The 25,028-nt window shown below is 47.9% G+C and overlaps 1 protein-coding gene across 1 annotated transcript in view; it reads right to left on the bottom strand.

The window, feature by feature from the left end:
* Positions 1-11,948, bottom strand: part of Tgfa (transforming growth factor alpha) — an 85,250-nt gene extending 73,302 nt beyond the window's left edge. The window contains exon 1 of the mRNA XM_050165345.1: positions 11,768-11,948. Coding sequence (XP_050021302.1) covers positions 11,768-11,807 — 40 coding nt within the window. The 5' untranslated portion in view covers positions 11,808-11,948. The remainder of the gene's footprint in view (positions 1-11,767) is intronic.
* Between the last annotated feature and the right edge of the window lie 13,080 nt (positions 11,949-25,028).

Raw genomic sequence — 25,028 nt, 5'->3', positions numbered from 1 at the left:
GTGCCATTTTTGGTGGAGGATGAAATTACAAATCTCTATATTCATGTCCAGCAGAAGGGCATGCAGTGAGGAGCAGGAAACTGGGGGTCTCTGGAGAGCCATGTTGGGGTGTTTTTAGATTCCCTTGTTTGTGGATTCCTGTTTCTGTTTCCTTTTGGAAAAAGACTCAGCAGACTTAATGAGGAAGGCAGAGGAGAGGTCCTGGCCAGCCCACCTGGGAGGTGACAGCCACAGGGACATGAGTACCAGAGATCGGAAGTGGCCTACACACAGATAGCACCAGGGATGTGTGTGTTTGAGGGGTTTCCTTTAGAGGGCACTGAAGTGGAGGCTGAGGCACAGAGAGTCCAAACCCAGAAGGAGTCTCCATCTGTATGATCTATGAGTTGACCTCACATCCCTGAGAAATACTCAGGCTCCAGGCCGGCTTTCATCCCAGTGTAGGGACCCATGACTCATCCCCTTAAACCTTAATTATAACACCCGAGTCTGCAATGTGCCAAAAAACATCTGTCATTGTTTGAATCTCCTGCGTGGAGTAAGTATAGCTCACCAACAGGCCTGCGGATGCGGTTCCCCAACGCAAAACCAGTAGGTCAGAAGCCAGCACTATCAAGAATGGTTCAAACCGAAGCTTCCAGCCAAGCTTGGTGGCAAGTCAGTGGACCAGTCCTGTTCCGCTATCAGTGCTGTGGAGATGCAGGACTAAAACTCTCTCTTTAAACTCAACCAAAGTCCCCTAGCTCTGAATGTTGCCAATGCCCAGCAGTGGGAAAGGAGCAGTGTTCCTCTGCCAACCCCTCATTCATCAGTGATGGCAGGTCCCGCGTCACTGTGTTATTTAGCTGGTTAATCCTTGGGCCCTCTTCTAGGCACAGCAATGAGACCGAAAATGCTTTAGTTTGGACATGACGGCTGGTAGCTGGTGAAGACACAGTTATCCTCTCGGTGCCCAGACAACAGCTGATTTACGCCATTTAGACTTGGGTTAAAGCACCCAGAGAACCCAACTGCAGACAGGCTCTTGCTTCAAGAACCAAATGTTTGTGTCTGGAGGTACTGATCAGTAAAATAAAAGAAATTAAACAAACAAACAAGCAACAAGTCTACACCCCAGCCCTGGCTGTGCAATAGTGGCATCTAATAGACGCAGCAGCATTTGGGGAGGGCACCAAGCTGTTTAAAGCTTAAGGTGGGACTGAGAAGATGGCTTAGTTGGCAAAGTGCCTGCCTTGCAGTCATGAAGACTCAAGTTCAATCCAAAACACCCATTGAAAAACAGTCAGGCATGGTAATGCACTCTTATGATTCCAGTGATGGAGAGGTAAAGGCAGAAAGATCCTTGGAGTTTATTGGCTAGTCAGCTCAGTGTAGTCAGTGAGTATCAGGACAGCAACAGAGACTCCTGTCTCAAATTATAGGATAAGGGCTAGAAAGACAGCTCAGTAATTAAAAATATTCATTTTCTTCCAGAGGACTCAGATCACAGCACCAAAATGACAGCTCATAACCATCTATAAATCCAGTTCCAGGGGATATGATGCCCCCTTCTGTCCTTGGCAGGTACTGCACACATATGATATACATTCAGGGAGGTACACACTCATACATAAAAAATGAAAATAAAATCTTCAAAAAAAGAACTTTAAAAAAAGGGTAGATGGCAACTAAGAAATGACACCAAAGGTGACCTCTAATCTCCACATAGACACATAGGTTTCTAGAAGCCTCTGGAAATCATTACATCAGACACTCCCCAAATCAGAAACAGTGTCACTAAGTACTTTCTACAAACAAAATCATTTTCCTGGACTTACAGGAACAGCATCAACTATGAAAAATTTTCTTGAATTTTATTTAATAATTAAAAAGATTTTTCTCCTCAATATCATCAAGAGAAACAAATTTTAAAATCTATTTTATTTGGGGGCCCTGGTGCTCACTTTTTATTTACTCTGCTAAAGGGTAGCTTCTAAGGGAAACATTTAAAATAAAAAACTATTTCTAAATCTACCCTAAAGTTTTAAAACCTGAGCTGAACAGATTCTAAGAAAAAGTCATAACTATCAAAACTGACTTAGGAAAAAATGTCTTTGTCACTGTTCTGTTGCTGTGGAGAGACACCACGACCAAGGCAACTCTAATCAAAGAAAGCATTTAACTGGGGCTGGCTTACAGCTTCAGAGGGTTAGTTAGTCCATTGTCATCATGGTGGGAAAGATGGTGAGACTCATGGTGTTGGAGCAGTAACTAAGAGCTGCTTCCTGTCACATGGGGTGGTATGGTGGGAAGGGAAGGGAGAAGGAGGGAGGGAGGGAGGGAGGGAGAGAGAGAGAGAGAGAGGCCTGGCATGGGTTTTAGAAACTCCATCCCCTCCCCCCACACACACTGACACACTTCCTCTAACAAGGCTGTACCTTCTAATCCTTGTAGTCCATTCAAACAGCTCCACGCCCAGGTGACTAAGCACTCAAATATATGAACTTATGGTGGCCATTCCTATTCTAGCTCCCACCAATGGGAACCTGGAACCTATCACTAAAAAGGTCCAGAGCCACACCTGCCATTCACGTCCCTCTTTCATGAGATTGTGACTTCTATGTTATTTCAACCTTCAACATAAAATCATGGAATCATTAAAACATTGTTTTATGAAGCTCACTTAAAGCTAGTGCCAAAACCTAAGAAATGAAAGGGTGTTAAGGGTGCTGTAACTCCAGGGTCAGGGTGTCTGACTCCCTTGTCTGGTCTCTATGGGTACTGCATATATGGCACGCACACACACATACACACTAATAAAAACACAAAAAAATCTTTAAAAAAATGAAGCTATATGTACAGACGTTTTGCAGTGGATCAAACCTAGCAGCATTTACAGAAAATAATGTCGTACTGATGGCAATGCTTATTTCAAGATTTGAAAGATTGTCTTAACATAATTGAGTCAAGTATCCTAAAGACACTTGAACTTCACCTCAAATTATCTCCTCTTGCTTTGGAAACCAAGGGAAAAGATGCTGACTCTCAGTGAGTTATAAAGTGTATTTTTTAAAATATTTATTTATTATGTATACAATATTCTGTCTGTGTGTATGCCAGCAGACCAGAAGAGGGCACCAGACCCCATTACAGATGGTTGTGAGCCACCATGTGGTTGCTGGGAATTGAACTCAGGACCTTTGGAAGAGCAGGCAATGCTCTTAACCTCTGAGCCATCTCTCCAGCCCCTATAAAGTGTATTTTAAATGTACACATAAGCATACATGAAACAAAAAGCTAATCCCATAAATACTTTTAGTAAATCCATGGAAAATATACCCAAGAATATCTACTGCTTAAAAAAAAAAAAGACATTGCTTTTCAGGGTTGGAGAGATGGCTCAGTGGGCAAAGGTCCTTGCTACCAAGCCTGGAAAGTTAAGTTTGATCTGCAGAAGCCATGCAGTGGAGAGAGCTGACTCCCACAAGCTGTCCTCTGACCTCCACACTCGCATCTGCCAGGTGAGCATAAATAAATCAATTAAATACGTGTAAATAAAAAAATAAATTTCTTAAAAATTCTAGTTGGCACCATGTAAAAAAGGGGACAGACAAAACACAAAGAATGCTGAAGGCTTTGTTCAGGAACACAGTCTCCTCTCTTGAAACACTAAGGGAATCAACTGAAGGAAGCTTAGAGTTGGCAGAGCGCACTGAAACAGAAATATGGAGGGACTGAAAGCCCTCATGTGTCGGACTCGGCAGCAGGGAGATAGATGCCTCGCTGCTAACTCAGGGATGGGAAGATGGGGCCTGCCTTTCTCATGGCTGACCTCGGGCCCCATCAGAATCCACGCTGGGAAACAGAAAATGTTTGCAGTTATAGCAAGAATGAACAATTATGGAGTCAAACTGAAATTCCTGCTTGATGCGTGTGCTTGAAAGCACTTAGCAAATGGTTTAAATAATGATCTTTCAAGGGGGATTATGGTACAAAGCATAAACCAAAATAACTGCTAGGCTGACTGTAAAGGGTGGAATATGAAATCAGGTGTGGTGGTGGGCAGAGGTAATCCTAGACCCTTGGGAGGTGGAGGTTGGAGGGTCAGGAGTTCAAGGTTATCCTTGGCTACATATTGAGTTTGAAGCTAGCCTGGGCTACATGAGATCTTGTCTCAACAACAAACAACAAACAAATAAATAAATAAATGGAAGATGAGTCACACTCTTACGCCATATTCTCTACCATAGAATAAGTTCTATATCAAATATTTCAACCAAATGTATGATTTTACTACAGACCTGGAAGGGAAAAGTAAGAAAATACGTGTTTTAGCTTAGAATTCAGGAAGGTTTTTTTCCTAAATATTTAACCCAAGCATCACAGGGAAAGCCGAGATTATAGATTCACAAAGATGCCCTGGTCAGCACAGTAAGGGATACATAATGGAGGAGAGGGCTCTGATACGTGGCTGATACGTGGCTGGGAAAGGCGTGGAGAGACACGCTTTCTCCTAGAGCCCCCAAGAATGGGGTTATGGATCATCTCAAAGACACTTTAAAAGTGTTAAGATGTGGATCCTAAGGCAGCAAATGGGCGGTGTATGAATGTATGAACTTACCCCACTAAAGGGCCAAGCTGAGAATTTGGCTGAGATCTTTTCCTTCCAACAAACCTGTCAGATGTGAGATCTAAGGTGTGGTGTTGTAGAAGACTGAAGGCATGCGGGAACGAGGTGGAAGCAAGGCCAATTTCTGGGAACTTATCTTAAATAATCAAAGAGGAATCCAGCAGTTCTGTATAAATATGTCTGTTGTAAGGTGAGTTTCTTGACTCTGATTATTATTTGCTTATGCAATGTGTGTATTTCTGTGTGGCTATGTGCATAGAGGTCAGGAGAGGATGCTGGAGCCCCTTGAGCTGGGTCTGTAGGAGCTGGAGTTGTAGATGGCTGTGAGCTGTGTGACGTGTGTGCTGGGAACTGCACTCTGGTCCTCTGGAAGAGCCACGAATGATCTTAACCACCTATTCATCTCTGTAGCTCTGACTCTGCAGATTGTAGACATTGTCAGTTTAATATCTTTAGTATATGATTGTTATAAAAGAAGGCGAACCAGTGCTTGAGGAAGCATGCATGAGGCCCTGGGTCCAACCCTCACTACCACAAAAATTTTAAAAGACTGTTTGAAACCAAAGCACTGCACAGCACGTTCAGCTCAGGAACTCACCTTTCAAGTCTGAGTGTATTATGAAAACTCTCATCAAATAGTTGCCTAGTGAATCACCGTGGTGATGACAGGGAGAACTCACTCACTCAAATAGCTCCAGCATCACGACAGTTCGGCAAGCAGCATTGTTCACTTTTCTTTGCCTGCATCTCTACAAGCATTTCTGTGGCGCAGGTGGGAACATGGGCTGGGTGCATTACCAAGCTATGCCCACTGGTAACTGATCGGACGCTATGGCTACAGTGACTTCCGGAAGGTGTTGTATCAGTTGATATTCCCAAGACAAAACATGTGGATTCTTTGTTAGCAGAGTGATTGGAGGCAAGCCACAAGGTCAAAGCCCTTGAATGCTGGCTACGTTGTACTATGAATGCATGCGTGCGTACATGCATAGATGTGTGTGTGTGTGTGTGTGTGTGTGTGTGTGTGTGTGTGTGTGTGAAAAAGAGAAAGAAAGTGCCAGCCACTAGACATTGGTATATTAGCCAGGAGTAATATAAAAGTGTTTATTATAAATGATTGAGCTACTCAAACTAATAAACACATCACGAACCCATTGGGATTCGTATCCATCTTAACACTGACCCACACTCCCCCACTGGCTCTAATGCAATGTTAATTGTAGTTATGTTGTGTGGTTACCCAAACACTGCTCATTTTCCTATAATATTCCAAATATTCCAGAAGAGTAAAATAGGTTTTTGCTATCATAAAGATATGTCAGAATTTGTTTTTATGCACATGTGAGTGCATGAGTGAGTGTGTGTGTGTGTGTGTGTGTGTGCATGTGTGTGGATGTGAATGAGCATGTGGATGCCAGAGGGCAGCCTTAGGTGTTATCTCCAGGATACCACATATCTCCATCAGGCAGGGTCTCTCATTGGCCTGGCATTTACCCAGTTAGCAAGGGTGGCTGGACACGGAGCCCACAGGAACCACCTAGTTCAGCCTCACCAGACTACAGTTACGACTTTATTCTGCTCATGCTACATAAGATCTGGGGACTGAACCCAATTGGGCTCTCATAAGACAAGAACTTTTCTTGCTGACTGAGCCTCCCCCCTAGTTTCAAATCTATCTACTTTTCATATTTTTTAAAAAATTATTTATTACTACATGTGTGCATGCATGCATGCAAACCAAAACCAAAACTTTCAAAAGTCGGTTCTCTCCTTCCATCTTTGTGTGGGTTTGGGGAATTGAACTCAGTTCATCAAGCTTTTGCAGCAATCACTTTGACCTACTGATCCATCTCACTGGCCCCATAATCCATTTTTTGAAAACAACAAGAAACATCCAAAGAAGAGTGACATTGGTGACATGGGAATTTGCCTGCAACCACCCTACCCTTGATTATCAAAGAGCTGTCTGGGATGGATGCTGACAGCCCTGGCTGGTGTTTGGCAGCCGAGGCATATTTAGAGTGTCCCAGGTAGACACTCCATGAGGTCATGCTGACAGGTTCCCCAGGCAGGGATGAAGAACATGGAGCTTGAAACCTGTAGAGAAGAGGAGTGAGCTGGCTGACGTGCTCCAGACTCTGAGGCTGAGGCGTTGCCGTTTGTTTCCCAGGCAGGAAAGGTGAGCGTGGAAGATTAAACCAACAGCCAAGTGCCAGCAAGCTGAAGGAGCACCATATCTGAGTCCTTTCCTGGGGCAGCCTCCTCCGTCTTTGTGAAACTGAGAAGCCAAAGGCTCAAGTGAGGAAAGTAGCTCTTTCAGGAAGCTGCATTTGTAATTCTGGCCCCCAGGAGGCAGAGGCAGGAGGATGGTGCATTCCTGGGCTATGCAGAAAGATCCTGCCTCAGTCTACTGCTCCAAAAATAATGGATACAGCAACACACGGAATTCAGTAGACTAGGAGATGACTCCATGCTGGTATTTTGTTTTGTTTTGTTTTTTAGAAAAAGCTTCCTCAGGCTTAAGACCAACCAGTATTAGATGGAGCACAATTAGGTTCCCATAAGCTTCTGGCTTTTCATAATCCCAGGTAACAGTCTTTATTTCTTAGGTCGTATTCATAATGCTTCAAAAGAATTAGCCTAGGCACGGTGGTGGCACATGCCTTTAAACGGGCAGATCTCTGTGAGTTCAAGGCCAGCCATGTCTACTCAGTGAGTTCCACCCTGGAGAGAGGTAGGGGTGCCTAGACCTGAGCATGTGGGTTAAAGGAGCACACCCCCTTGCCTTTGAGCTGACGCTCAGAGGTGGTTCTGCCAGCTGGATTTCTGGCTTTCCTGACTTTAGGGAAGATTTTTATATTTGCCATTTGCCCTAGGAGACATTACGAAACTAACCAAGGGGCTGGAGGGATGGCTTAGCAGTTAAGGGAGCCCACTGCTCTTACAGGGCACGTGAGTTAAGTTTCTAGTAACCACAATGGGTGGCCCACAACCGCCTGTGACTCCAGCTCTAGGTTGGTACTGTGTTCTCCATGGGCATTTTACTCATGTGCACAAATCTACACACACACACACACACACACACAATTTTTAAAAATCTTAACAAAAATATAATGCAAACCAAAGTCAGCAGAAAAGTCTCCCAAGCCCTCTCCATCTAGAAATATATATATTTAAGTTTATATCTTAAAATTATATGATTAGAATATTTGAAAAAGCTATACGTCAAGTCACTTTTGCAATTAACAACCAGGTGTGGCATGGGGCTGGAAAGATGGCTCAGAGATTAAGAGCACTGACTGCTCTTGCAGAGGATATCGGTTCAGTTCCCAGCACCTATCTGGTGGCACACATTCCTCTGTAACTCCAGTCCCAAGGCATCTGATACCCTTGTGGCCTCATTGGGCACTGTGCATGCGGTGCTCAGGCGTCCACACAGGCAAGACACTCATATGCTAAAAATAAGTCAAAATTTAAAAAGAGAAAGCACGAAATGGTTAGTGTTGCAAGCTGATGTTCAGTAACACAGGCCATAGGCAAAGCAGAACTGAGAACTCTCAGCAAAATTCCAACTCTGTCCTGGCCAGCAGCACAGGCGGAAGCAGCTTTAATGACAGCTCGTGAGTCGCCAAACACACAATTGTGAGGATGGCTTTGACGCACAGGGCAGTGGGTGAAGGCAGAAGGTCCCCACAGCACCTGTCTGAGGATCTGGGCACACAGATCACATGTGAGGTCGTGCGGAGCTTGCAAACCCCTCCACCTGTGCTCCCCAGGATTCCAGATGGTTCTGACTGAAGCATATTGCTGTAGAAGATGCTAAAAAGGTTTTTAGTGTGGGATGACCTGATGCCTGCCTGCTTTAGAGGGCAGTGTGGTGACGGGGGCCTTGTTCCAAACACATATTGCAAAGGTCCTTGGAGATCCATCCCATGGAAAAGTCATCTGTTTGTCATGGGTTACCATAGTAACAAGAGTGCAAAGCATCATTTACTCCTATAAGAAAAGTCTCCGTTGCAAGACACATTACTTAAAAGATCACCTTGTCCCCAGGAAACCAAATGCTGGGAGAGCAAATAGGGTCCACAACCTTGCCAGCATCTATCTACCTACCCCTCTCCAGGCCTCGCTGCCAGCAAGCACACCCTAACTGCCCCGTACGGAAGGCATGAGTCTTTCAGGACTCGTGAAGGGTGGACAGTGGAGGCCTGAAAGACGACATTTTCCTGATGAACCCTCAGCATGAATCCAAAACAAGGTCACAGCCCTGTCTCCACGACCACCTTCTCTGCAGTCCAGTCTTCACCTAGGGAAAGCGCCGCAGAAACAGGCTTTATCTCTGAGTTGGAAAGCCCCTCACTGTCACAGAATCAGGTTGGTTTCCAGTGCAGGGTTTATTTAACGCCTTTGCGGTGGCAGAGGCGGAGCCTGGGGCTCTGGGCCACCAGGTCCCGGTTTTATTATTCCCACTTCACAGAATGGAAACGACTGTTGGTTGAGCACTAAGGAGCAGGCACAGACCCTGACCAGGAAAGCGTGTTGGTTTGTAACGTACAGAAGAATGCCGAGGCTTACTTGAGTGTGTCGCCTGCCAGGTGGCAACGACTAGAAATCACTCGGGCAGGTTTTCTGGCAGAGACAGGGTGAGTAGCTTGAGGCAAGCTCAGGTGGTGACCTGTGGGTCATAGAACCCACGTAACCTGCCCTGACATCTAGAATTCTCGGGCGCTCTGAGTACCAACAACAAGGGGATGGGTGGCATTAAGATTAATTAAGCTCTTACTGCATACCAGACATTAGTCTGCAGGCATCAAGTCTATCCAGTAGCCCATTTCACAGAGAGGAAAAACAAGGCACAGAAAGGCTATGCAATGCTAACAACTTAACCTCTTGTTCCCTGGACACAAGGGAGGTGCCATGTTTCTAAAGTTGCCATTTGGGCCACTCTGCCCACACTCTGCCCCCCAGAACATGGATAAGTGTCGGGATCTAAGCCTGCGCCTCTACTAACATCCAGGCCTCTCTCAGGACAATCGAGCGTTCTCTAGACCATCTTTATCGATGAAATACTGCCTGATTTGCCTGGAGCTGTCTAAGAAAAATCAGAGGAAGCACAGCTTCAGAGGAAATACCACAAATTAAAGACACGTGGGAGGCAGCCATTTGAATAAAGGCACAGACCTAAGGGCTGTGATTTTTCTTTTCTTTTAAAGAGTATTAAATGAAAAGAAACCCTCACTGGTGTGAATTATTCCCTTTCACGCGCATTTTTTTTAAACTACTCATTCTGGAACTGTATAAGCTGGCTTTTATAGATTGGTCAATCTCAGGTTTATAATTGTTTTTCTCTCTCTCAGAGAAGCAGAGAGGGCACTGAACACAACACGCAGGCAAGGAGAAAATCATGGTGTGAGTGCGGCTCCATGGAGTGCCAGAGGCTGGGGAGCTGTCGGCAGCTGCTGGGAGGCGCCTCTGCCTCAGTTCTCACTGAATAAAAACAGCCTTGCCACCCTAGAGCTCAACCACAAAGACACCGAACAGTGAGTTCTAGAGTTTTCTACGCCATCTCTCAAAGCCACATCAAAATCCCTGAGATGGGACTGGTCTGCTGACCACAGTGAGGGGACGCTCCACTTCTTGGGCCACCTAGGACAGAGGACAGCGGCTCTTTGCCCTGTCCTTCCTTCCTCTATAAAACGGGAACAAGGGATGGCCCCTTCTTTCATCAGATGGGCGCAGAAGCCAAATGAGTGAAGGAATCAGAACTGCTGGGCAACACCAGGCTCACACTCATGGTGTTCTAGCTAGTAAATACTACTGGGCAGGGTGGGAGGGGGATGGGAAACGCCTACCTGCTTCCCAACACCTCCACGTTCACAGCTTTAAATAGATGTATTTGAAGGGAAACCTGGTGTTAGCAGACACCCGAAAAAAGTGAAGAAACCTGCCCTTATCTGTCGCTTCAGGTGAGGGAGCACCTAGAAACTTCTCGATGTGTTCCCTCCTGCCCCAGAGCAGGACTAGACTTCCCAGGGCAGGATTGAGGGGGACTTGTGAGCCATCCCTCTGCTTGGCTGGGACAGGCTGCAACTCTGAGCATATTTTGGGGAGGGGAGTACCAAGCTTCCCTTTGGGCTCTATTGACCCCGGAGCGAGTATCTTACTTTACAGGGCTTTAATTTTTAATAATTAGAACCGGATTCTCACGAGCTCAGGCGATCTCAAACTTGCTAAGTAGATAAGAATGGTATTGAACTTATGATCCCACTGCCTCTCCCTTCGGAGCGCTGGGGTTACAAAGCTGGCTTTACATGGCGCTGGGGATCCTTCCCAATGCCCACTGACCTACAGCCTCAGCCACTTTACAGGGTTTTTAAATGTTGAAGATATCAGAAAATATTCACAAGGCGGCAGCAATGACCGGGACACCTGGGTGCCTCCGTCCACCCTGTCAAACATCACAGACCCCGCACCAGACAGATGAAAGTGCACACTGCGCTTGGGGAACACACAAGTCAAGGACAGACCGGTTACCGAAGCACACACCTGCGAGCTTCGCAGCGGGAAAGCTCTCCCGCCTCCCAGACACGCCGGGACGCGTGTCCCCTCCCCCACCCCCGTTTATGTCCAAGAACCAACTCTGAGGAAACTGGTCACGCTCAGGTGTCACTTCGGCCTCTTCTGACAGGGACACTATGGCTTCCAGGGAAGCTCATTAACAGAACAATTAATCCGCACAAAAAGCCCAAACCCACCCCAACGCCTAGGAGAGCTTGAAGTCGAAGGCGGAGGGCGCCCCGGAACGTGGACTCCCACCCGGGGTAAAAGAAAGGGGCTCAAGCCAGGGCCACCCAGTGGGTCGCACTCAAACACCCCGCGCTCAGGCGGCTCCGGAGAAGCCCGGCTCCGTGACAAGCAGGTAGGCAGGAGGGCGTGGGCACCGGCGAGCCGACGTCGCGTAGAGTAAAGTTCAAGCCGGATCTCACCGCCCGGCGGCCACCTCGCCAGGACTGTCCCCCCGCTTCACAGTTCACAGTGACTCCCGGTCGCTCGCACGCTCCCACCCACTTCAATCATCCCCCTCTCCCAAACGGACTCCGGAGCACCACAGAGAGCAGTCTGGAGTGGGCCCGGGAACACCGGGTGTCATCTACGTACCCAGCGCTAGCAGAGCGAGCTGTCCGGCCGCGGGGACCATCTTCCGAGCGCAGGGCGCTGCAGCCACCGCGTTCCCTGCGGTTGGCTAGTGACCGCGCGCCGCTGCGGTGAGCGCGAGGAAAAAGGCGCAGGCGGCAGGGCCGGCCCCCGGCGCGCGGGCGGAGGGACGACCGCGCCTCCCGGTGGCACTGGCCGGCACGCTGCCCGCGGCGGAAACGGGAAGGAGGTTCCCGCCACCTCTCCGCCCCTAGGCGACCGGGGCGCGGCGGACCACCCTCCCGCGATGGGGCGCCCCCGAGGGCGCAGGGGTGGGGACTGGGAGCCGGGGGCGGGGACCCGCGCCCCGATCGCGACAGCCAGTCACCACCCTGGGCCAAGGGCCAGGCAGGAAGCGCCGGGCTTCAGACACCTCCCCGCGGTGCTCGTGCCCAGGGTCGCCGCCCGAGTCCCCTGCGCAGTAGCTGCGTCTAGGCTGTAGGCGGCGGAGCGGAGTCGCCCAAGATCTAGTCACCTGCGCCAGGGGTTGCTCCAAGACAACTCCTGAACAGGGCCAGTCACCCTACAGGGACTGACCCAAGAAAAGCGCTCTCTTCATAGGCAGCCGAACACCAATTAAACGTGAATTCCCACCTGCGCCTCCATCCTTGCTGGCTCTGGGACGTCTGCACAAACCAGGGGCAAACCCACCCTTCACTCCCAGATACATTGTGAAGATCAGGGACTCAGTCTACCACGAACTTAATCACGTTTCAACCCTACTGTCTCAGGGGTGCGGGAGCCGCAGGCTAGCATGCAGTTCAGTGCAGGACAAAGTGGGAGTGGGTGGTGGGGGTCAGCTAGCTGACCCTCTCAAGGTTTATATAACTTTGACCTGGCCCTCTGTACTGGACTAGGAGAGGGGAACACAGGAAGGGAAGACTTTCTGGATGGAGAAAGGATGGCTCATGTGTGTTTGGGGGACCATCCATGGGGGACAATAGCCCCAAAGAGACTAGCCACAGTTGTCAGACTGACCCCCGCTGTTTCCTGCGCCTCGCTGCCCCATAGAGGCCCCACGCTCCTTGGGGGTGGAGCATTGGTGCTAGGGCGTGTTTGTCTTGGGATTCGCTTGCTGTCTGCTTAGCTGGATGCTCAAAGGTCTCAGGGTAAAAAATTCCAGTTTATTGTAAGGACAAAGCCCAAGCCATTGGACCCAACGTGTGGCTATTGTGTTAACCATCCTTCAGTTAAGGAACGTAAAATGAAGAGTTGGGCTTCTGTTCTAGTTCATCGTCACTTGCCCTATAGGTTTGGGCCTGTCAAGAGGAATGAGGTCGCAGTGGGGAGCACTATTCGGCAGCCCCAAAACAAGGAAGGGGGTCCCAATATCCCCTTCAAGGATACACTCTCATTGGTCTAACTTCCTCCAATAGGGTCCCACCTACTGGAGTTTCCTCCATCTCTCACTAGCGCCGCCCACTGGGGGGTCCAAGCGAGCAACAAACAAGTTTTTTTTATAAGAAAGGGTGTTAAATCCAAGCATCTCTTTCGTTTTAACTAATTGATTGGTTGTTTGATTGATTTTTTTTTCTTTTGGAGACAGGGTCTCATTGAACTCACAGAGATCTACCTGCTTCTACCTCCAAAGTACTGAGATTAAAAGGCCTGCACGGCCAGACCCAGCTCCAAGCACCTCTTTTGAAAAAAAAAAAAAAAGATTTGTCAATACTGTGTGTATAGGGTTTTCACTGTACGTGTGTATCTGGCCAACGTCTAATCCCTGGAACTGGAATTACAGATGGTGATGCATAGCATGTGTGTGGGGAACTGAACCCAGAATCTCTGCAAGAGGAACAAGCGCTCTTAACCACTGAGCCAACTTTCCAGTCATAAAAGGTTTCAGAGGCAGGCGGGCATTTAAGATCTGAACCATAAGATACGGGCTATTCTATTATAAAAAGGTACTTTGAAAGGGATGTGAACTTGCTGGGCGGTGGTGGCGCACACCTTTAATCCCAGCACTCGGGAGGCAGAGACAGGCAGATCTCTGTGAGTTTGAGGTCAGCCTGGTCGACAGAGTGAGTTCCAGGACAGGCTCCAAAGCTATACAAAGAAGTCTTGTCTTGAAAAAATCAAAAAAAGACAAGAAAAGAAAAAAAGGACGTGAACTCACATAAAAAAAACATCCCTTCCGTACGTTGACAGACAATATTGTGCTGCTTCCGTCACCGCTTTATGCTGTGACTGCTGAGGGTCCGCCTGCCAGTCAATCCCTCCACCCACTGCATAGCTCCTTCCTGAGGTCTTCAGCATAGGGGCTCACTTCCTTCAGCCTGACCTGAACCTGCCCTGGAGTTTGCCTGGTGTTTTTGGCCACAAGAGGCAAGGAAAGAATCAGGGCTGGGGACTGGTTGTCTCTTCCCTGAAGCATGCACAGAGCTGGGAGGCTGTGGTTGGCTGTGGCTGTCTGGGAATCGGTCTCTCCTCTTCCTCTGCCTGCTGCCTACACAATGCTAGGGCTGGCAGAACCAAGCAAGTGGGCTGGTCCCCTGAAGGGCTGGAAAGTGTTTTTAATCAAAAGATAATTTGTAGGGATGTGGAGATGCCTCAGAGGGTAATAACGCTTGTTACCTTTGCAGAGGACCAGAGTTCAGTATCCAGCACCCACATGGTGGCTCAAAACCATCCATATGCCAGTTTCAGGGGATCTAATACCCGCTTCTGACCTCTGTGGGCATTAAACATGCACATGGCACATATGCATAAGTGCAGGCAAACACACATACAATACAATGAATAAATATAATTTTGAAAAGTTCTTTAACAGAAAAAAAGATAATTTGCTAGCTTGCAAACTCAAGAGTATACAACGCCAGGCATATTCTTTCTGTTTTTACTCCTTCTCTCCCTCCCTCCCTCCCTCCCTCCCTCCCTCCCTCCCTCCCTCCTTCCTTCCTTCCTTCCTTCCTTCCTTCCTTCCTTCTGTCCTTCCATCCCTCTGTCCCTCCCTTCCTTCTTCCAACTCTCTCTTCTTCCCTTTCCCTCTCTGTCTTTCTCTTCTGGGCCTGGATCTTGTTACACAGCCAGGAATTTTCAGTTCTCCTGCCCCAGCCTCTGTAGTGCTGAGACAACAGAAGTATGTCACGGTGCCTGGCTTAGAGTGTGCTTCAATACATGAAAGTCACTCCTTATCCCCCAAGATTTTCTTGAGCTGGTGCAATGAGGTTTTAGAACATTCAGGTTTATTTTTCATTCTTGCGCGTGTGTGTGTGTGGGGGGGTATCTGTGCACATTTGTGCGTGCATGTGGAGGCCAGAGGTGAAATCATCATCCACTGTCCTTCTGACTCATTTGTTCACTGAGGTAAGGTGTCTTAATCAAACCCAGAGCTTAGTGATTGGGCTGGTCTGTAGCTAGCTTGCTCTTGAGATACCTCTCTGCCTCCCAAGGTTGGAATTTCAGGTAGGCTATTATATCACTCAGTGTTTATGTGGATTCTGGGGCTCTGAACTCCAGTCCTTATGCTTGAGTGACAAGTCCTTTAAACAATGACTTCTTCCAGTTTATTTTTATGACTAGATAATGAAGTTTAGGAAGCAAAGGGCAAGAGTGATGTAGGAAACAAAATTTGTTCCAAGGTTTCTCTGCTCCATTGCCTCGGTTTCCCACGTTTTTATTAAAGATAATGCTTAACGTATTGGGATAGTATGAGAATTAGGTGCCAGAGTTTGCTTAACAGTCTTTCATATCAGCAAAGTCTCCCTCTGTGGACTCGCCTTCCCCTTCCATGTTCCCTACTCTTTCCTTGCTCAATCATTCCATACCAGTTTCCTTGTTTACAAGTTCACATACATGCACACACACCTATACATAACACACTTGTACACCTGCACGTGTGCACAAACACATACTCATGTTTCAGTTATACAGAATTCATGGCTCTCTGAGCAGAGTGAATCCCAGTGTGTCCTTGAGATGGGAAAAAGACTGGGTGCCCTTCCCCTGCAGACCCTGCATCTGTCCCCTGCATCCCTGAGGCTCCATTCCTGTGTGCACGCAGAGCCCTCTTTATAGAAGTATACTCTGGATCAAGCAAGGGTGATTCACTCTGCAGAACCAATCGTATCTGTCCAGGGCAAACAAGAGAACTCTGGTAGGGCTGGGGCAGAGGCCACCAAGTCACAGCTCAGGTGCCTTCCATCCAAATTCTGAGAGTGTGTAAGGGTCCTTTCCCCCCTCTTCCCCAGCCTCCCCTCATTCCTGGTTATGGGGCAGTCACAGGCCCTAGCGCTCTCACCTAGCAGTCAGCCAGCTGGCCTGGTCTTGAGTAAACGGCCCCAGACACTTCTAGACGGTCTCAAGGAGGAGATACAGCGATGGGTGTGAGAGGGAAGATAGCTCCCATGTGCCAGTCTCAGAGCCAGTGACCTGCTGCCTTCAGCATGTGCAGGACCTTCCCTCTGGAACAATACAAGGCAGGGGGAGTGGAGGTGGCAGAGGCATCCACCAGATGGTAAAGTTCAGAAGCCATTGGCCATGGGGAACCCTTTTGGAGGACTCTGAGAACTGAGTTTTGGTGGAATAAGGAGATTTTAACACAAGGGATTTAGGGAGAGAAAGGGATGCAAAGTGATGAATTGTCTAAGTTTCAGCCCCATGGCTTCAGCGATTAGTGTGTCTCCTGCTCTAGGGGAGGACAAAGACGGGGGACTCCTGCTGGGTTCATTGTGCATCTTCCTTGCCTGGGTGAGGAGGCCTCCGCCCTTAGGCACCTGGGGGATTTTCATTGCCATTGCTGTTCAGAATGGTTGTGGCCCCTGCTTCCTGCCTCGCTCCTGGTTTTCAGGCTGACCTCAGATGTGGTCCCTGGACATGTGGATTTCCTCAAACCCTTCCATCCCAGACCGCAACGTCCCCAAAGCATGGGTTGGAAGCTTGGGTGTTAATGAACCTGTAGGTGGTGCCTGCTGTGTGAGGCACTGGCTTAGCTGCCCTAGGGTTAGGAACATCAATGGCTGCCATAGAAGAGGCAATGCAGCACAGCTTGGGAATTCAGGGACCCGAGAGCAGTGCAGACAAACCCACTCTGGACTCAGCACTCATGTGGAAGACACCGCCTCTCTCCAAGCATGCTCTGAGGCAGAGAGTAATCACTGGACATCCAGGCATGGGTCCGTTCTCTTGGCTGCTGCCCCTAGTGGTCTTCAATACACCATCACACCTTCCTGGAGATTGAGAAGATGGCCTCTGGAACCTTTAAGCCAGCTCAGCTAAGGATGCTGACAGAAACAGTGATGCCCAGAAGTAAGAAGGGAGGACAGTGAAAATATAAAAAGGACGGGGGAGAAGGCTCAGTTGGCAAAGCACTTGCTATGCAAGCAAAATCCATTCCTAGAACACACACACTTTACATATGCACACACACACATATTTTACAAGTCCCAATTGCCTTGATTTCTTTTTCCTTTATTCTTTAGGTGTGTGTGTGTGTGTGTGTTTATGCGTGCACACACACACAGGCACACATGCACATGTGGTGTGTCCATGTACATAATTGTGTGAGGTGACACAGGACAACCTTGGTTCCACAGATGCTGGGCACCTGCTTATTTAGATAGCAGGGTCTCTCATTGGCCTGAAGTTTGACAACTAGTCAGAAAATGGCTGTCCAGAGAGCCCTGGGGACCCAGTTCTCCCTCCTTCCCTAGTGCTGGAGTAACAGGTGCATGTTACCACTCATGACTTTACACACGCACACACACACACACACACTCACTCACACACACCTAAAGAATAAGGGAAGAGAAATCAAGGCAAATGGGACTTACTTAGTTTTCAATGTCTCCAGCTGCCTGATAAACTCAGTAAATTCTCCCCAAGGTCAGAGGAAAGGGGAAGCGAAAAGCAGGACAGATAAGACAGAAGTCAGAGAAAGACAAGGGTAGTCAAAATATTTTTAATAGGATGCTCAGGAAGATAGCAGAGGTTGACAGAGGAGAATCTGGTCTCTGTCCCATCACAAGGGGGCAGGAAGGAGGGGAGAGTCGCACCCCACAGCTCTCTGGGAGATGGGGATCTTGTTCAAGGCGATTCTGCAAACAAAAGGACGTGTATACACCCTGTGAAAGGCAAGTGTGCTCTCACAGTCAGCTTCCAAACTCCATGAGGAATGTGAGGGCAGCAACGACGGAGCAGAGCCTATGGCATTGACCAAAGCTGAGACACTAGCCCATGATCACTTCTCTTGAGTCTTTTAAAGAGCCTTGAAAGAAATGTGCTTGCATTTGTGGATGAGAAAGGTTTGACTTGTGTTTATTAAGTCAATGGAATCAGATTGTTCAGCTTGGTATCTTTACTGTTTCCATCCTTCTGAGGGGCCACTGATAGTGAGGAATCTGGAACTTCAGCCTGTCCCTCGTTTGTGGCTGCGTGTAAGCCACATTGAGAATCAGGACTTTGACATTTTACAGTTTCTCACTGCTCTGAGGGTGGCAGGTTTGATCCTACAGCACACAGACATTAGTATGATTAAGGCAGCTGGAGAGAAGGCATTCACAGAGAAAGTGTGCTGCAGGGAACCCAGGAGTGTTGGGAGCCATGTGCAGGCGACAGCCCCTTCACTGTGCTCCTGCCTCTTAGCAACAGCTTTAGCTGGGAGCCTCTTGTGTCCCAGGCACCTGACATTGGACAAGCCCTTCTGCTCTGTGGGGGACCATGGGGAAGAAGAATGAGGGAGCTTCCAAATGAGACTTATTATACTGATGTCTGTCAGATAAATGCCAAAGACCACAAAGCCATTGCCATGGAATTTTGAGAGGAAATGGCTGTTACGCAAAATTCAGTTTCTTATCAAGATAGTTCAGATAAGGCACTATAAAACTGTCAACCACCTGTGCATCACCCTGACTGAAAAATATTCCGTAGAAGATACCCCAGCCAAGTAAACAAAACAGACCGAATAACGTGGAAGAACCGAGCAAAAAAGTTGATGAATGATGGCAGGCGTGAACGTCATGCTGAACTTACGTTTTTAATGTCGGCAGTGCCTGATGTTGTTGCCTGTAGCATGGATGGTTCCTTTCCCACAAGACTGGCAGCAAGTCTTAGACATCCCTTGATGGCTGCTGCTGCTGGTTGGCTTAGCGGAGGGCACAGGAATAAGCCTGGCCAGCGAAACATCAGGGGGTCTCGTGAAGCTTCAGGGGAAGAGATGTTTGCTTTTGATAAGGAGAATATTGAGGCAGGTTTTTCTCCTGTTCTGCTTGTGGATGAGATCTAGGTAGTTTCCGCATCCGTTTGTGGCCATGAGGAGGAGAGTGCTGGAGTTTGGGCAGAAGATGGTTTCAAGAGGATACCGAGCTTGGTTGCGGGGAAGTGTGGAGTTCATTAGAAGAATTAGTGACACCGTAAACAGATAGGCAACCGCGTAGCAGGGCTGGGAGAAGAGTTTAGGCCACATCAGCAAGACAGAGACAGACGGTGTGGCAGGGACTCTGAAGAAAGAGATCAGAGCCCAGGTGGTGGTGGAAGTCTGTTCTTAGAGCTTTCTGAGGATCTGGGAGGGCGTGGGGAGGGGAGGTAGTGGTGGTGGGGGGGTGGGGGTTTCACAGCCAGGACCTCTGATTCCTAGGCTGGAGGAAGGGAAAAAGCAGTGAGCAGGAGGAGTGGCCTCTGAGTCCCCTTTGGGGTAAAATCATCTCCCCAGGGGAGAGATGCTGACCTCTGTTAGCTGAGGGCTCACACACGGTGTCTCAGTAAGGTACCCGTGAGAAGGGAGAGGACCCTAGATTCTAACATTATGTTTTTATGTCCAGGAGCATCTGAGAGCCTTCCAGTCAGCACTGGGCATTGAATTGCTATCATCCTGCATCATCTTCTCTTGGCTTTGTGTGTGTGTGTGTGTGTTGATGTGTTTGTGTAGAGCGCAGCATGCATGTGTGTCCATACATGTGGATGCCACCTTGAGTGTCTTCCTCAATGTTTCATCACCTTATTTTTGAATAAGGTCTCCCATTATAGCTGGACCTTATCAATTCTGCTAGGCTGGCCAATGAGCGTCAGGTGCCTCTTGTTCCTCTTCCCAATGCTGGGATGTTAGGCCGATCGACGCCACCATGCCTGAATTTCTATGCTGGCATTGGAGATCAAACTCAGGCCCCATGCTTTCAAGATGAGCCCACTAGGCCATCTCCCCAGCCCAGTTTTGCCACTGTTTTTGTGTGGTATAATTGTATAGTTAAATGCCCTTAGAGTCTGAGGTGGTGAATAAAACTCTCTAAAGAAAATACACAATAAGCCATGTGAGGCGGCATATACCTGGCTTCCCAGGACATGTAAGCTCCCATGAGTCTGAGGTCAGCACAGAGTCTGTGGTGTTGGGATTAAATCTAGGGTCTCATGCATGCTAGGTAAGGACTCTACCAACTGAGCCACATCCCCAGGCCTCCTTTTCTAAATTTGGTTTCATAGTATTGTGTCTGTGCGTGCATCGATGACCGTGGAGTTCAGAGAGCAACTTTGTGGAGTTGACTCTCCTTCCACCTTTATGTGGGCTAGGGTCATTCTTGGGTCATCAGGCTTTTACAGCAAGCACTTTGAGTCACTGAACCATCTCCCAAGCCCCAGCTCTCTTTTTAAGACACAGACTCTCATCTGAGGATTTTAATAACTGTACCTAGGGAAAATCATAACAGGCAAAACCAGATGCTAATAAACTCATCATGGGGGACATGGGGATCAGAGACAAGTCCCCTCACTGCTGAACTTAGTCCCCAATCTACCCATGGAATTGTGCTGTAGGATCAAACCTGCCAGCCTCAGGTGAGAAACTGTAAAATGTCAAAGTCCTGATTCTCACTGTGGCTTACACGCAGCCACAAACGAGGGACAGGCTGAAGTTCCAGGTTCCTCACTATCAGCGGCCCCTCAGAAGGATGGAAACAGTAAAGATACCAAGTTGAATATCTGATTCCATTGACTTAGTAAACACAAGTCAAACCTTTCTCTTCCATCAATACAAGCACATTTCTTTCAAGGCTCTTTAGAAGACTCAAGAGACACGATCATGGGCCATTGAGTAAAGATGCTTTCTGCTCAGTCTCCTGACATGAGTTCAATTGCTGGCGCCCACAGCTGGAAGGAGGGTTTTCTGCTGACTCCAGTAAGGCCATAGGCGTCTGGGCATGCAGCACATGCACACTGTGTGCACAGTCTTATAAATAAATAAATAAATAAATAAATAAATAAATAAATAAATAAAATAATAAATACAATCAAAGACTAAACATGAAGCTATCTCTAGAACCACTGACAGGTTCTTAGTTAATGAGATGTCAGATGCGTCACTGGGGACTTGTTCTTCATATTAAACGTGGGAGCAGTTGTTGTAGAGGTCAGGGAGGATGCTGCCTTAGCCACTGTTGCACGACATTTTCCAAATAATTTGATTTGCTGATGATGCCCTTTCTCTGAATCTATCTTTCTCCTTCCCTTTCCCCGCCGATTTGGAATAACACCTTTACCCACACTGCCACCCCTCCCATGACAGCTTATTTTACTTTACTTTTTTATTTTATAAATTCACCCCAGGCTCCCAGGGCTTTAGCTTAATAATTTGGTTACAGTTACCTTTTTCTTACAGAAGACATTTCCTAATTAGCATTCCAAGAGTTGTCCAGATACATATAAGTTGTTACTTCTTTGGGTTGTGCACATTGTAATAGTCTTAATTGTCAATTAGCAGAAGCTGGAATCAGCTGAGAAGGGAGTCTCAGTGAGGGATTGTCTAGATGAGGTTGGTCTCTGGGCTTGTCTGTAGGGGACTGACTTGATTACATTGAGATACAGACCCAACCCTGTGGGTGGCACCATCCCCTACATAGGGGATCCTGGGTTGTGTAAGCGTAGAGAAAGTAAACTGAGTACCAGCTTGCATGCATGTGGTGCTCTTTTCTCCGACTGCCAATGTCATGCGAGCAGCTGCTCCTAGAGCCTTGGCTTGGTTGCCACAGTGGACATCGTCCTCTTTCCCCTTAGGTTGCTTTTGTTACATTGTTTTTATCACAGTAGTAGAAGAGAAACTGAGACACAGGTCCTGGAGAATATGGAGAAGACCAGGGACAGTCTCCCTTGGGTAGCGACCCTGGATTTGCATTTATATATGAGTCTCCATCTCGTCACTAATACAGATTCTTTCACCCGTGCTAGAAGTTTCTTTGACGCCCATAGTGACAACTCTTAAAATCAGTGAATTTCCATGTCTATCCCAGAACTTTTCTTTTCTTTTGGAAGCTGGAGGAAAAAGTCTCACTCTGTGGCCCAGGCTGGCCTTGAACGCAACCTGTTGCCTAGGCTGACCTCTGTCCTCTGACATCACCTCCTGGGTGTGGGGTATTTTATTATTTAATGTGATTGTTTATGACACATGTCTGAGAAGTGTACCTTGCAGCACGTTCTCTCCCTTCCCGTGAGTGTGCTAATGTATGTACATGGACAAACAGAAGGTTATAAATATGCCAAAAACGTCGACAGATTGCATGTCTGCATTCTCATTTTGATTCTCCTTGTTTAATTTTCTGTAGTAAGCATTTCTTGCTTTTGCAAGGATTTTCAGTTCAGAAGGAAGAGTGGTGAGAGTCGGGTGGGTTTAGGTTTCAGGGAGTGGCAGGGAGAGGGTTTCTTCTTTTGTAGACTTACAGACGGTCCTAAATTCAGGGACAAGTTAAGCTTGGGTGTCAGCTGTTGGCAATGCAGCCCCAGCAGGGCAGGGATCCGAGGCCGCCAAGGCCACCTCTCTCACGCACACAGGCGCCTCAGTGTGAGCCGGGGCTGGGATGGCTGGTCATGCTCAAAGCGGGAACAAGAGCCCTGTGTCTGCCAGTGTCCGGCACAAAGGACAGAGGTCTCTTGTTTACTTTGGATTAGAAATGGTAAAACGAAAGACAGAAAAAACATTTGAGTTTCTCCTCTTTTTGGTTTCCTACAAAACAAATTGTCGCGAGTAGGGGATGTTTTTGGCGTCTTCTGCAAATAAGAATCAATCAAACCCGATGGCCAACGGAGCTGTAAAGCGCCTCCTTTGTTTACAGTTTGCTTTAGATTTAAGGCTTAAAGGTTAAGAAGTAAAAAGGACTGAAGAGGCCCCTGAATTGTTCATTCATTTCCCAGGAAGTGGGGCATTCCCAGGCCATTGGTCAGCTGAGCCAAGTGACCTTTGACCTTTTGCAATAAGCTCCCTGTAGGCTGAAGCAACACATTATCATGGTCACCCACCCATCATGCTCCCTCCCAGTCTCCAGTCCAGCCTCCCATACACTGTGATACACGTTGTCAAGCTCCCCCACTCTTAGAAAACTGGCCCAACCATGGGATATAGGTTCCCCTAGACACAGTAGTCCTAAATCAGGAAGGTCAAGGTGGTCCTGGGTTGAACGACTGCCTGAGACTCAGGGGAATGAGTCCTTGAAGACTTCTGTATCACGGACTTCTGTATCTTGTGTGGATGGGAATCTGGAAGGTGACCATAGGTCTGTGCTCATGGCCAGGGCAATGTGTGAACCCTTCTGACTGGCAGTTCGCTTTACCTGTAAAATGGGGGCCGCTGTGGAGATTACACAAGACGGTGGCACCAAAGGCTCTAAGTGTCACAGCAAATGGTGCATGGAGCACCATCTGTCATCACCATGGAGAGCCTACTGGGAAGATGGATTAGCTCAGTGCACACACAGGCCTAGGTCTCAGAGAGCTCACTGGGCAGAGCCCTCTGTCTTGTGTGGGTTTGATCTTGAGTTACTCTTGTGACATCAGAGGCGTCCATGGGGGGTTAGAAACGATGCTGCCCAGCACCTGGTACTCCTAGAATGTCTAGTGAGGTGTGGCTCCCTGTGATGAGAGACGGATGCCCTTGGCGGCGGCACGATGTGCTTATCAATGGGTATTAAGAGGGAGATCTGAGACAGTAATGTAGAGCCATTGTGTTCTTTCCCACAGCCCTAGCTGATGCTGACCTCATCACAGACAATATGCTGAGGGACAGGATTCTCAGGGTGAAAGGTAGCTCCCCGTGTGTACTTGGCTTGAGTGGAGGGATGTCCAGAGAGCTCCTGGGATGCTCAGTCTTGCCTGCTGGACGAATCTGTAATCACTTGGGGAGATGCGGAATTGACTTGTGTTACCTCCTGTGGGTGGGACCTAGAGGGATCCTGGGCTATACAGATAGAGAGAGGGAGGTGGGCAGCAGCAGGCATTCATCACTTTCTGCTTCCTGAGTATGGATGCCACGTGACCAGCCACTTCCCGTTCCTGCTTGTTGACTTCCCCACATGACGGATTGCACTCTTGCATTGGGAGCTGATTCAAACTCCTCCTTCCTTAAGATGCCTTTGTCAAAGTATTTTATCAGAACAACATAGGAAGAAACTAAGGTAGCTGGTAAAGCAGTTGAGGAACAACCATGTGTGAGTACTGGGAGGGTGTGTCTGGAAGAGTAGAACTTGTGAATGGGGAAACGTGAGTTAAGATCATCCTTAGCAGTGTGGGTGATTAATCCAATTCATCAATTGGATAGAGTAAAACTAGTAGAAGAGGCTGGGGCACAGCTTGGGACAGTGCTTGCCTAGCATGCCGGAAGCCCGGGCTTAATCCCCAGCACGACATAAACCAGGTGTGGAGCTGCACACCTGTGGTTTTAGCACTGGGTAGGTAGAGGCCGGAAGATCAGAAGTTCCAGGTTACCCTTGACTATTCCGTGAGTTTAAAGCTAGCGTGGACTGCATGAGATCTTGTCTCAAAAACAAAGACAACATCTGAAGAAATGTCTCAGAGGTTAAGAGTGCTTGCTGCTCTTGCAAAGGACCCAAGTTCGTTTCCCAGCACCCATGTTGAGCATGAACCTGTAACTCTTCTTCTAGCCTTAGAAGGTGCTCACAGACATGGGCACGTGCACACATACATACATATAAATAAAAATAAATCCTCAAAACAGTGAAAACAGGAGCTGGAGAGATGGTTCAGAGGTTAAGAGAATTTGTTGCTCCGGGAGAGGACCTGGGTTTGGGTCCCCGCACCCTCATGGCAGTTAGTGACCATCTGGAGCTCTAGTTCTGGGCTATCTAGTGCCCTTTTCTGGTCTCCATGGACACTTGTCATGTGGTGTGCCGACATACATGCAAGAAAACCACTCATACACAGTTTTTTTAAACAAGCAAATAAAGAACAGAAGGTAAAAGGATTGCTTTCCCGTGAGCCAGAGCCCTCATCTTTCACCCTTGATATTGCTGCTCCT

Source organism: Alexandromys fortis, unplaced genomic scaffold, assembly GCF_014885135.2.
Source record: "Alexandromys fortis isolate MF-2015 unplaced genomic scaffold, M_Fortis_MF-2015_v1.1 scaffold_158, whole genome shotgun sequence".
Taxonomy (NCBI): Eukaryota; Metazoa; Chordata; class Mammalia; order Rodentia; family Cricetidae; genus Alexandromys; species Alexandromys fortis.
The sequence above is the reverse complement of the archived record's forward strand: the minus strand, read 5'-3'. Positions and strand labels throughout refer to the sequence as shown.